Consider the following 12,965-nt stretch of genomic DNA (forward strand, 5'->3'; position numbering starts at 1 on the left):
GTTTGCTTTGGGCGGCTTACTCAAAGTCGGTGTCTGGCCTTGTCCAGCGCATCAAGCCGCCGATTTCCGCCATGGCTTCTCGTTGCCTCGGTGCTACTTTCTGTCACGTGAACTCGCGTCGACGAATCACAGGGCCAACATTACAGTGATGATGTGCGGTTCCGAAAGCGGGGTCCAAGAGGCCCACATGCCACTCGCGCACGTCATGCCATTGCGCGTGGCGGCGACGGAACCCGTGGCTTTTGATGAGAGCATTTGGTAGCGGGGGAAAAGATGCAACAAATGGAATACTGTGCTACTGTCAGCATGTAGGATTGGTATGGAGTCTTTGGACAAAGTCGCGATGATGGGGTGGAGCCTCTCGTGATGCTAGGCAAGATGGAGCTAAGGGATGCGGAGCCACTGGTGGATTGCTCAGGTGCGGGAGGGGCAAGCCAGTGAGGTGCTGGCCAGATTGGTCGTGCTTATGAATGCCCCGCTACTTATATACCCATAAGCTGTCCCGACAGCGAGCTCTGCAGTTTGTTTTCTTCAAACATCCTCTTCCACAACACACTACCAATCGATTCATCATGTCTCAAGGCGAGTGTCCCGTGAAGAAGACGCCCAACGTCGCCGGCGCTGGTACCAGGAACGCGGACTGGTGGCCAAACGAGCTCAGGGTCAACATCCTCCGTCAACACGACCCCAGACAGAACCCTCTCGGTTCTGACTTCAACTATGCTGAGGAGTTCAAGAAGCTCGACTACGATGCATTGAAGAAGGACATCAACGCCCTGATAACCGACTCCCAGGACTGGTGGCCTGCCGACTTTGGTCACTACGGTGGTCTTTTGTACGTCCAGCACCCAATTGCCTCTAGCTAGCCAGGCTAACATCCACCACAGCATCCGTATGGCATGGCACTCTGCTGGTACCTACCGTGTGACCGACGGTCGTGGTGGCGGTGGCGATGGACAGCAGCGCTTTGCTCCCCTCAACGCATGGCCCGACAACGTCTCCCTCGACAAGGCTCGCCGCCTCCTCTGGCCCATCAAGCAAAAATACGGCAACAAGATTTCATGGGCCGACTTGATGCTTCTTACCGGCAACGTCGCCCTTGAATCCATGGGCTGCCCAACCTTCGGTTTCGCTGGTGGCCGCTCCGACACTTTCCAGTCCGACGAATCTGTCTACTGGGGTGGCGAGACCGAGTGGCTCGGCAGTGACGTCCGCTACGCTGATGGCGCCAAGGGTGTCAAGGGCGAGGGTATCATGGACGGTGACCAGCACAAGGTCGACAAGGACGAGACTCACACATCGAGGGATCTCGAGAAGCCCTTGGCGGCCGCACACATGGGTCTCATCTACGTAAACCCAGAAGGTAAGCACATCTGGTCAAACGTGTGTGTTCTATCAATCTAACATTTTCAGGTCCCGAGGGTGTTCCCGACCCCGTTGCCGCCGCTCACGATATCCGAACAACCTTCAGCCGCATGGCCATGAACGACGAGGAGACCGCTGCCCTCATCATTGGTGGCCACTCTTTCGGAAAGACTCACGGTGCTGCTCCTACAGAGAACACTGGGCCAGACCCCAACTCCGAGGATCTCGAAACACAAGGATTTGGCTGGATGAACAAGCACGGCCGTGGTAACGGCCCTGACACCATCACCAGTGGTCTCGAGGTCACCTGGACTGGCACACCCACCAAGTGGAGCAACAAGTACCTGGAGTACCTCTACAAGTACGAGTGGGAGCTAGAGAAGAGCCCTGCTGGTGCGAACCAATGGGTCGCCAAAACCGACGACAGGATCATTCCCGACGCCTACGAGCAGGGCAAGAAGCACAAGCCAAGGATGCTGACCACCGACTTGTCGATGCGCATGGACCCCGCCTACGAGAAGATCACTCGTCGCTGGTTGGACCACCCCGAGGAGCTTCACGACGCTTTCGTTCGCGCGTGGTTCAAGCTTCTCCACCGTGACATGGGTCCCCGCTCCAGGTGGTTGGGCCCTGAGATCCCCAAGGAGGTCCTTCTCTGGGAGGACCCCGTTCCTCAGCCCGAGGGTGAGATCATTGGCGATGCCGAGATCTCCACCCTGAAGAAGCAGATTCTTGACGCTGGCATCGAGCCCGCTAAGCTCATCCGCACTGCTTGGGCTTCAGCAGCTTCATTCCGTGGCAGCGACAAGCGTGGAGGTGCCAACGGTGCCCGTATCCGCCTCGCTCCCCAGAAGGACTGGGAGGTCAACAACCCCAAGGAGCTTGCTGAGGTCCTCAAGGCTCTCGAGGGCATCCAGTCCAAGTTCAACGGCGGCAGCAAGAAGGTTTCTCTGGCTGACTTGATCGTGTTGGCCGGTACCGCTGCCGTTGAGAAGGCTGCCGGTGTATCCGTTCCCTTCACACCCGGCCGCACCGATGCCTCGCAGGAGCAGACTGACGTCCAGTCTTTCGAGCACCTCGAGCCCGTCACCGATGGCTTCCGCAACTTCGGCAAGGGTACCGAGCGTGTCCGCACCGAGCAACTTGATGTTGACAAGGCCCACCTCCTCCGTCTCACTGCCCCTGAGATGGTCGTCCTTACCGGTGGTATGCGTGCGCTGAACGCCAACTGGGACGGCTCATCCCACGGCATCTTCACCAAGCGCCCCGGCCAGCTCACCAACGACTTCTTTGTCAACCTCCTCGACAACAACACCGAGTGGAAGGCAACCGACGCAAGCAAGGAGCTGTACGAGGGTGTCGACCGCAAGTCCGGCCAGAAGAAGTGGACTGCTACCCGCCACGACCTCGTCTTTGGTGCGCACCCCGAACTCCGTGCCGTCGCGGAGACCTACGCGTCGCCCGATAACGCGGACAAGTTCGTCAAGGAGTTTGTTGCTGGCTGGGAGAAGATTATGAACAATGACCGATACGACATCAAGAACAAGTCGGTGAGTGCACAATCGAGTGGAGCAAACAGGCCGCGTCTGTAGAAATGCAGTGCCGGTCGCGTTTAGTTTCTCTATTTCTATGTGTGTGCTATTTTCTGAGTGGGTAGCATGGTAGTTGCCGTTGTGTTACACTCACTGACGATTGCTTCAATAGACTTGAGTCTTTTCGTCGCTATTTTACATGAAGAAACCTTTGATATGAAGATATGAGATACCTAGGTAGTACCACTGTGTAGGAATATGCAGAAGAAATGAGATCATGATACAACCCACGGTTAATTGTCCTCGTCTTATCATGGTGACTGATGAAGCTGTTTGGCGTGTATGTCGTGCACGCGCTTGTGAATGTGATATTATTCTAGGATTAAATCGTTATGAGTTAAAAAGGGTTTCGCGAGTTTCTTGTTGCTAGTCCTCCTTACTTCGTATTTACTGATCACCATTATATCCAACTCCGAATAACGCATGCACAGCACAGAAACGCAGTTTTTACTTGTTGTTGTAAGATGAGATTATTGAGGCTTGAAGAGGAGGAGAGTGAATGCTACATAAAACGCCAGTGCGCCGAAGCGCATGCTCATGTATTGTGAAACCCAGGTCATTAATCTCGTTATGCGTATGCGGTGCAATGCAGGACAGTACAATCTAGTCCCGCATCGCTATGCTCATTTCATGTCCTTCATATCATACAGTGTGGTGCAATGCCAACTCCGAAATCCGTACCAATTTTGATCATTTTGTGTTCCAGTTTGATTTTATCTTGATGCCTTCGCAGCGTAGTAGTAAGTCGCAGCAGTGGTACCAAGGACAAGAGCAGAAGCACTGTAATACAATGTTAGCAATAGTCTTTCCCAGATTCACGACTGCATAGTGAGAAACATGTAGAAGAGTGCCACAAGGCACATACTCAAGGGTTCTAAGAGGAAGGAAATGGTGTTCACTCACCTGGCGCGTTTCAGGTCGCCAAAACAAGTAGTAATCGTGGCTCGGAAGAAATGTTGTAGGAAGTTCTCGTTGTGATAATCTGGTTGCTGTGCAAGTGCAGGCTTTGCTGCCTCGACAATCTTGTCCTCAATGCTGGCACCATCTGTGGCTGTTGTAGGCGTTTCTTCTGATGTCTGCGAAGATTCTTCTACCACTGCTCTACGCTGCCGAAGCTCCGAGTCCAAACTGGCGACGGGATGGGCTTCTAGAGCAGTGATCTTGGGCTCAGATGTGACTGAACCCGTGGCAGATTTTGCGACATTAACTGGCATGGAGATGACTTCATGCAAGGCGCTGTGAGCGTGTGAGACGTCCTTGGCACCGTCATGCTTAGCGACACTTTCCGCATCACTAAATTCCTGGGTATGATTGCCAGATTCGTTTGTCTTGACATTGAATGCGTCCCCAAGTTGCTTACTTTCATTAGGTAAAGGGGTTGCGTATGGGTCTCGAACAAATCTGCCTGGCGGGCTTGACCTGCGGGTAGTATTGTGGCTGATGTACACGGGCGATGGCATACTATCTAGATCATTGTGATCGCCTTCGTATTCATCACTGTTTTCATCCTCGGGCACAGACGCTAACGAAGTATACGATTTGACGGGCACAAGATCGACGGAGGAGCATGCTTGGGACAGGACAGACGGCTGCGGAGAGTGTGGGCACTCATGCATCGATTCATCCTCGGGAAGATGCATACCGATTGTCGCTACACGCGCCAAGATCGATTCACGATTGGTCGGAAATCGCTCCAGGGACGGATCGTTCAGGTCATGGTCCTCCGCATCTGATTGCGGTAGCCTGTGGGGAAGATTACTCCCCGTTCGTCCTCTGAAGAAGTCGTGTCGATCGGGCCCACCGAACAGCTCTCGCGCACGGTCAGTCTCGTAACCAAAGGTCGGCTGCTTCTCTAAAGAGAATGGGGTATCATCCTGCGAAAAGTCGGAGCCAGTGCTGCCGACAACGGCTGATTCCCGTTCGTGTGGAAGAAGAGGTGTGTCATCCTCCTCATTATCAGGGCGGTCGTCGTCATGCTTATCACCGTGGGCGCCATAATGTTGTAGCTTCCGGTTCTTCGAGTAATCATTCTTAGCGATGGTCTCGCTTCCCTTATAATCCGAGAAACCATTTTCGTGTGATAGTGTTGGGTACCTGTCAAGCTCATCCGCCTCTTCGTCGGATTCAGTTGCAGCTCCATCATCCTCGGTAAAGCCGGTCTCGTGAGGAAGAAGAGGGGCTCCACCAAATTCATCGGTATCGTCCTCGTCACCATCAGCTTCGTGAGAAGCTCGTAGTGCGTCTCTCGATTCGGTTTTGCTATCTCGAAGTACAGTCTCGTGACTGAGCAAGGGCGCCAGATCTAGCTCGTCACCATCATCAGGTTCAGAAGGTGTATCCATTGCATCCCCGGAACTAGTCTGATCTGTTGATGACTGTGTGGATTCACCGTCCATGGTAATATGTGGAGGCGCCTGTGAGTCGTCGTCCGCTTGGAAAGATTCGTGGCGGAACAATGGAGCAGCTTCGTCGTCTTGGTCAATACTAGGCTCTGTGTGAGATTCTGGTGTGATGTTGAGTCTGTCTGGTTGTGTGTCCGCAGCCCTCATATCGTGCGCAACCTTCTGAGCAGTCGTAGCATCCTCGCCGAAATTGTCTCCGTATGCGGGCCAGTCGTCCGCCTTGTCGACTACCAGAAGAGGAACTTGAGGTGATTTGGGTGTTTCTGTCTCGACCGGGGAGTCCACCTTCGTTTCTTCAAAGTCGGGCTCTGCGTCGGCCGTGCGCTTGGCAGCATCTGTAGTAAGGTCGACGTGGCTGGTGTCGCCGTAAGCTGGCTGCTCCTGGTCTTCGACCTTCTCAAGGACTACGAAAGGGACTGGAGCGCTGGGCAGTTGATCGTCCATTGTACTGTCTTTTCGGTACTCGGGTATCTTCGACGAGTTCCCAGGGGAAGTCTTTAGCGATGCCGTTTCAGAAATAGCCCCATGTACTGTGGTAACTTCGGATGCTGAGCTCAAGGAGTTGGTCTCGCTGGCGGGCTCGACGTGAATAACGTTGTTGAGGATACCATCGTCGGCGGCAGCTGGAAAGAGTCAGTAGGAAAGTCTACACGCATGTGAGCTGACAAACCAGTTTCTTTTGACTCGTCCAGCACCCAATAGTCCTCGCCAACGCGAATCTTGTATTGATAACTGCCTTCAGCAACGTCATTGAACTCTTTGCTAAAGATCAGGTTGTCCGAGGCCGTTTTGTCTTCCTTCACGTCCATCTCAACCGGCATCCAATCATTGAGAGAGGTAGTGACATAGACGGGCGGCTGCACGCCCGTCTGTGAGAAGGTGATGGTCGCGTGGCCGGTCATGGTGTCGTGGGGAATGGTATTCCACGACGGTAGGGGTACGGAAGGTGGAGGTATAAGAGTGGGGTATACAGGATCGCTTGCGTGCCTAGTAAGCCGCGGCGGTTGGTGGGTGCGGGTAGGGTCTACTGAGAGAGGAATATCGTCAGTTGCTGAAGAGCCCTTAGTCGCTGGCGGTGGGTGTGCTCGGTCATAGACTGGGCTTCGGGAGGAATAGGTGTAGTACAGAGGGAGGGGTTGTGGGTGTCAGTCGAGGATAGCAGCTTACCGCGCAGTGGGGTGATGAGAAGCCGTTAGTCGTTTTCCGCTGGAAGAAATGCGCTTGCCTCACACGTGAAAAATTGCGATATCGATCCCAGGTAGTAAGGGAAGCGTTGAGGCAGCTTCAAGGCAGGAGCGGCTCGATTGTCGGGTTGCGGCTTCCCTGTTTCGTTGGGCAAGATGCGCGGATGTGGAGGGCTTGGGGGCTTGTGAATGTTGGGACCAGCGTCGTTGTTGCGGTAGATCCTTCTGCTCGGCCTCTAAATCGTGTCGGCCATCTCCGCACACTTCTAGCAGGCCCTGCAGCTTTCCGAGCCTCCATTCTTTTGGCGGGGGGTTGCTATGCTTCAAGAGTGACGTGAATGCAACGTCCAGCGTTGTCAGCGCTAGGTCCACAACCTGGCCCGTCACAACGGCCTCATCAACCACCCGTAACCCAACTCAGCTCGCTCCGCGGCGATCCTCCACTACATGGCCCGACCTCAAGCACTACGGAACTCAGCTCCGAACTTCTTCACAGTCTTCTCTCCATCAATAACCAGCGCGGCCATTCTTCTAGCTGACGCGTCCTGATGTAGCCTTCGCGAGCATCAGTGGCGACCGCCCATCGCACAATGTGGGGTGCGGATATGCAGACATGTTCACATGTCTACCCACGCAACCACCACCCTTCACAAACTCGACTGTGGTCTATTCAAACTGCGCAAGATAGCAACCAGATCATGTCAGCAGGTACCCAGGTAGCGCTGCTACAGAAACTATATGCGACGGCTGTCTCTTTTCGAATGCTGTTGCCACCGTGACCATGGTGAACCCTTCTATCTCATGTTCGGCCTGTCCCACGCCCGGGAAGCTCTGTTCGGTAGCTAGCCCTTTCCTCGGCCACGTGCCTCGACTTCACCTGTCAAGTTTCCATCGCAAACACAAAGTTTGCGATCGGCAATGGATGCACTATGATGCAACTTCATAACTGCCCAACTCCAGGTTCTGGTACGCATCCACATATGCCTAAATTCTTCTGTCAGATTCCCCTCTGAGATGTCCAAGAACATGTTTATGCGATGCTTCACCAGCCACACCGGGATAGCCCGTTCGGCTTTTTACACCCCACAGCCAATCGCATCCCATACCATAAACACTCGAACCATTCGTTCAGGCACCCGCTCTCGAACCCGAGGCCATGTTATCCAAAGATACATTCAATATCCTAAGTCCCGGGAACGTGGGTCTAAACAAGGTTTCGAGATGCACCCTGCGACAGGGCGCGCCGCACCATTGCCACGCGACAAACCACAATGCCGATGCCGAGAAGAGGTATGCACAGGCCGCGTGTCTCTTTGTGCACTGTTTGATATGCTTCTGGAAGGAAATCTCGGTTTCAAGCAGTGCCGCGTCAATCATGCCGCGCAGAGAGATGCAACATCCCAATCGCGCTGTCGCACTTTCAGTGTCGTAACTTATCCACGTTGTATTAGATGTGTGTAGGCCCCTTCTGGCACAATCTAGTCTGACGATCACCCTTTACTTTACTTCTTTTCCTATTCTCGAGTCGGGCGTTTGGGAAACTTTGCGCCGCTATAGGATTAACTCTCGTAGCCTCATGTCAAACCTTCGAACATCGTATAGCTCAGCCACATACCGAACTCGCAATGGGACACATTGTATACGTCGCGAATGGACGTGACCAAGGGCCGGTGATAGGTCGAGTCAGCATGGCCATGTACACAATGGCTGTGGCGTTTGTGGCTCTTCGGTAAGCATGCGTTTTCGTGGTGACCAAGTGTAACTTTGTTAACGATAATAGATGCTTCACTCGTGGATATATAGTCAAGAAATTTGGCTTAGACGACCTCTTTATCGCCATCGCCGTCACCCTCGGAGCCGCACAAACAGTCACCATCATATTACAGATCGAACATGGACAGGGACGACATGCCTCGGAGCTACACGTTGAGCAGTTCGACGAGATGCTCATGGTATTATTGACCCATACTGAGGTATCCGACATCGTACTGACAGCCGACTAGTACCAATGGATCAATATGCTAATCTACTTTGTGGCAAATTGGTATGCCGCACCATCGCCCTTGTCACAAAATATCAGGGCTAACGTAATTGCAGGGCTGTCAAGATGAGCATTCTAGCTCTGTACTACCGGATTGGGTATGGAAAACAGGGCTTGCCATGGATCGTACAGTCACCTGCTGTATGGACAGTAGCCGCTTTTATGACTGCATTCAGTTTCTCTGTCTTTCTCGTAAGTACTGTCCCTGCTTGTATAGTGATCATGACTGACATGCTTGGAAGACTCAACTATTCATCTGCACTCCAGTATCTCGTGTCTGGGACATCGAGGCTCAACCCGATGGATGCATCAATGCCGCCATGTTCATGGTCATCTCGGGTGCCATCAATGTCGTTACCGATATCGTCTTATTGATCTTCCCGTTGCCCTTGATCTGGGTAATCAAGTTCAACAAGAGACAAAGAAGTGGGTCAACGTGCATGTAACTCCATAGGAGTGGATTGCTAACAATTGTCCCAGCGGCTCTCGCAGTCATCCTCTCTATCGGCGTCATCCCAGTCGTAGCAAGCACCATGCGCCTCTGCGAGATTGTCATGTCCGACAGCCCCATCAGACCAGGAAGTACTTGGCAGGAAGTCGATTTTAGCTGGTACGTCTTCCTCCAATCGTTTTATTTCACTAGTAGCTCTACTAACAGATTAATTATAGGGGCTGGTCATGGGTCCCAGTATGGTCTCAGATCGAAGTCGACATCGGTATTCTCGCCGCCTCTCTCCCCTCCCTCTCCCCTCTACTCAAACAAGTCTTCCACTGTCCTCACCGAACCGCCACACCCTCTGAAGTACCCACCATACCAGGATACCGCGGGAGTTGGGGAGAGAAGAACTTGGTCAGCATCGATGACGATGACGATCTCGAAAAGGGAAAGGATGGCGCGTTTGACTTCGATGGCGAGAGGAGATTGACGGTCACTGAGATCGAGATGGGAAAGGTTATGGATATGGAGAACAGCTACTTCGATGATAGCGCGTCGGATGTGGAGCAAAGGGAGTCAGTCTACCCGGAATCGGTGGGTAGGCCTAGTATTGGGGTTGCGAGGACAGCGGATGTGCATGTTTTGTATAGAACGGGTGTGCCGAGGATAGTAGAGTATAAGAAATTATGACATTATATCGTAATATCGTGTTTCATGCCGAGCACTTCTTCCAAGTGTGAAGAGAAAGTCCTCGTCATTGCGTCGCTATCGTAATTCAGTATTGGTATACTCATGCAGTATCATACAAGGTGTTCGTACAAGCGCTAACGCCAAAAGCCTCTCAACGCCTCACCAACGTCCGAAGCTGTCAAAAGCAGAACTGAACTGAGTAGCTATATCATGTCAGTCATGGTTCTCATTAATTCACGTGACGCGTTTCTCACGACTTACCATATGCACTCGTAACACCACATTCACTCGCTTCAGCCTTCTCCATTGCCTGGGGTAGCCACTCCCTAATCTTTTCCTCTCTATTATGGTGACTCGGATGCGTACTCAGTATTTGTGGCGGGCCCGCCCCACCCACCTTCTCCATGCGCGTCCAAAACTGCATTGCGGCTTCTGGTCGGTAGCAGCCTTGTGCCATCATGAGGAGACCAATGTAATCTGCTTCAGCTTCGTGTTTACGCGACGCAGGCATAGAGAGGAAGAGATCGAGGAGCATTTTGCCCGAGTAAAAGGATACATCGAACATGGAGAGGGCAAGGGCGCCAAGGAGGATTAGGGGAGCCTGAGACATGCGTTCACTGCGTTTTTGTTAGTAAATTGTCCAGATATTCAAAAGGGAAGAAATATGGGGGGCACTGACGCAGTATGATGCGCAACCACGTGCGCAATCTCATGACCCAACACCGCCGCAATTCCATCCTCATCCCGACACAACGGCAATATCCCCGTAAATACAAACACCTTCCCCCCAGGCGCAACAAAAGCGTTTTGTTCTGGAGACTCAATAACAGTAACCTCCCAGTTTAGATCTTTCAGCCCTTCACCTTCCGCATACGGCAACAACCGCTCCAAAACCCTCTTCACCTGCCTCACCCTCGCGTCGCCATCCGGTAATATCCTGCCTTGATATTCTTGCCGGACTTGTTCCACGGTTTGTTGCCCGAGCGCTTCTTCGATGCCAGGTGAGATGATGTTGAAACGGCGGCGACCGGATACGGGCACTTGTTCGAGGTTGTATAGGTAGACGCCGCCGGTGCCTGCGCTAATTAAGCCAACATCGCGGTAGAATGTTGGACGTTGGGCCCAGCGGAAGAGGAGACCGGACAGGCCACCTGATTGGGCGCTGAAGCGTTTGTATTGGGGGCCGTTGCCTCGACCGAAGGGAAGTTGTTGGTAGGCGCGTGTTTGTGGGTGGGTGCGGAGAGGTTGGTATGTGTATTGAGCTACGCGAGGTGGTGTGCGGAAGGCGTCAAGTCGCGGTCGTATTCGATGCATTGTAAAGTTGTTCCAGAGAGTTGATGCTGTCTGAGTGAGGTTTGGTTGTGGATATATACTTGTGTGAGGGATGACACGCATGTGAAGTCCGCGGGAATGCCAAGCCTACGCCAGCTGCAACCACTCGCGATCTTCCTCAGGCATCATCGCTGTCGACGTTTTTCGTCATTGTTGGCTATCCCCCGCCGATTCAGTAAACGTAGTTCAGCGTTATGTCAGCGAGGCTTGCTCACCCACTTTGTCCTTAGCCTTGCCGCCTGATACGCTTTGACATCAAGCACAGTATCAATGTACCTGGGTAATGATACGCTTAGAACACGCTGTGTCGATAGCCAAGGGCGCGTGTGGTATCTTAGTTCAACGCGTTTTGCACTTGTATCGGCACATCCGCTGGTATACTCAAGAATACGGCCTAGAAGATAACGGCCTCTTTTCAAACGCTCAGGTAAACTATCTGATGAACAGCTCAGGCTTCACGAGCAACGGGGACATCATAGTCATATCAATGAACGGGAGGTAAGTAAGTACTGGTTTGTCGGGCGAATGGCCCACCTTGAATATATTGTCACAGTACTGTTGCTGCTAGAAGCGCTCTTTATACGTTGCTCTGATATCCACAGTCCTTCCTTCTTCTCGCTATCCCATTCCTTCTCTCTATACGTATGCATACTCTATATGAACTTCAAGGACGTATGAGTCGGGGCTGTAAGGGACAGGCGAGGGAAATGGAGACACCATTGCTGGTGAAGTCGAGCAAGGCGTCTCGGTCGCAGAAGACTCAACCATGGTAGGTGTAACAGAGACTGTGACCATGGAAGATGGGGTAGGAGCGACAGCGGAAGACTGAGGGACGGAAGCACTAGTAGCTGAAGAGATAGCGACAGTAGAGGAGAGAACGAGGGTGGACGACGAGCTGGGCGCAGCACAAGATGGCAGAGGCGCGACGTTGTCGATCTTAGAAACAACCCAGGAAGACGCGTCGTCGGTGTAGAGCTCGAAGTAGTTCAGGTGATTAACCACAACGTTACCGCCGGCGCAGACTGGGTCGCCAGCAGCGCAGTAAGAGCGGAGTACTGGCGCGTAGCGGTTGAGGCGTGCGAGATCCCCTGGCTTACGTCCGTTGGCTTGCTTGTCGGCACCGTCTAGCACGTTGTAGGGCTGGTTGGCGGTATGCATCACGTCTCCCCAAAGAAGAGCTGCCGCAACTTGTGTGTGTCAGCATAGGTAGGGCTATGGCATCGGTGAATCTGCTTACCCGCTTTGCCAGCAGCAGAGTTGTTATCCAACCCGGTCGAGACGAAAGTGCATCCACCCTATATTGGAACATGAAGTCAGTGCATATCCCATATGCAATCGGTACAAATGGCAAGAAGCTTGCCGGTCCACCAAGCACGTCGCCCGCAACATGAGCTCCCTCAGAGTAACCATTGACCACAATGTGCGAGCAAGGACATTTCTCGTGGAAGGCAGTGATCTGAGAGACACCATTACGAGCGCCCTCGGCAACTTGGTTGCAGTAGTCACCACCCAGGGTAACGTCGAACTGGATATCAATGTAATCGCAGCTTTTGCCCTGGTCAGTCAACTTGCCGCACGTCGCCTCGATAAAGGGGAACGTGCGACCGTCATGGTATGGCGCGTCGTTGCCGCGAGCCATGAAGATGACTACATCAGCGCAAGTTGCGTCGAGCTTCGGAGCTACGGTCTACGCAACGGCGAGAGCAGAGAAGGCGCTCAGGGCCAGGGTGTTGCGGATGTTGAAAGACATGATTAGGAATTACGTGTGTATAAGGATGTATAGCGATTAAAGAGCGTGGAGGTGGACACCACAGGTAGGCTTGATACTTCAGAAAGAGCGTAAGGGTCTGTTGAGGTGTACCTGGGGTATCATGTCGAAGCAAAGGCCGGTCGCTTTAATACATCCAGTATACGAGCTCGTTA

General features: G+C 52.9%; 5 protein-coding genes across 5 annotated transcripts; 2 read left to right on the forward strand and 3 right to left on the reverse strand.

Annotated features, from left to right (window-relative positions):
• Positions 1–572: 572 nt before the first annotated feature.
• Positions 573–3,125, forward strand: ALTATR162_LOCUS8694 (uncharacterized protein; the record flags this gene model as incomplete). The annotated part of the gene is made up of 5 exons (XM_043316327.1): positions 573–835; positions 888–1,363; positions 1,414–2,915; positions 2,966–3,014; positions 3,070–3,125. The coding sequence occupies 5 exons, from the start codon at positions 573–575 to the stop codon at positions 3,123–3,125; spliced, it is 2,346 nt and encodes a 781-aa protein (XP_043172262.1).
• A 545-nt stretch (positions 3,126–3,670) lies between these two features.
• Positions 3,671–6,261, reverse strand: ALTATR162_LOCUS8695 (uncharacterized protein; the record flags this gene model as incomplete). The annotated part of the gene is made up of 3 exons (XM_043316328.1): positions 3,671–3,737; positions 3,861–5,982; positions 6,030–6,261. 3 exons carry the CDS (start codon positions 6,259–6,261, stop codon positions 3,671–3,673), a joined length of 2,421 nt encoding a protein of 806 aa, XP_043172263.1.
• Positions 6,262–8,168: 1,907 nt separating this feature from the next.
• Positions 8,169–9,710, forward strand: ALTATR162_LOCUS8696 (uncharacterized protein; the record flags this gene model as incomplete). The annotated part of the gene is made up of 7 exons (XM_043316329.1): positions 8,169–8,272; positions 8,324–8,495; positions 8,547–8,587; positions 8,641–8,776; positions 8,827–9,010; positions 9,065–9,194; positions 9,254–9,710. 7 exons carry the CDS (start codon positions 8,169–8,171, stop codon positions 9,708–9,710), a joined length of 1,224 nt encoding a protein of 407 aa, XP_043172264.1.
• Positions 9,711–9,869: 159 nt separating this feature from the next.
• Positions 9,870–11,024, reverse strand: ALTATR162_LOCUS8697 (uncharacterized protein; the record flags this gene model as incomplete). Its single annotated transcript, XM_043316330.1, has 3 exons — positions 9,870–9,913; positions 9,972–10,327; positions 10,390–11,024. The coding sequence occupies 3 exons, from the start codon at positions 11,022–11,024 to the stop codon at positions 9,870–9,872; spliced, it is 1,035 nt and encodes a 344-aa protein (XP_043172265.1).
• A 654-nt stretch (positions 11,025–11,678) lies between these two features.
• On the reverse strand, positions 11,679–12,681 carry ALTATR162_LOCUS8698 (uncharacterized protein; the record flags this gene model as incomplete). Its single annotated transcript, XM_043316331.1, has 3 exons — positions 11,679–12,229; positions 12,280–12,337; positions 12,385–12,681. 3 exons carry the CDS (start codon positions 12,679–12,681, stop codon positions 11,679–11,681), a joined length of 906 nt encoding a protein of 301 aa, XP_043172266.1.
• Between the last annotated feature and the right edge of the window lie 284 nt (positions 12,682–12,965).

Source organism: Alternaria atra (genome assembly GCF_907166805.1).
Source record: "Alternaria atra isolate CS162 genome assembly, contig: 29, whole genome shotgun sequence".
NCBI classification, from domain to species: domain Eukaryota; kingdom Fungi; phylum Ascomycota; class Dothideomycetes; order Pleosporales; family Pleosporaceae; genus Alternaria; species Alternaria atra.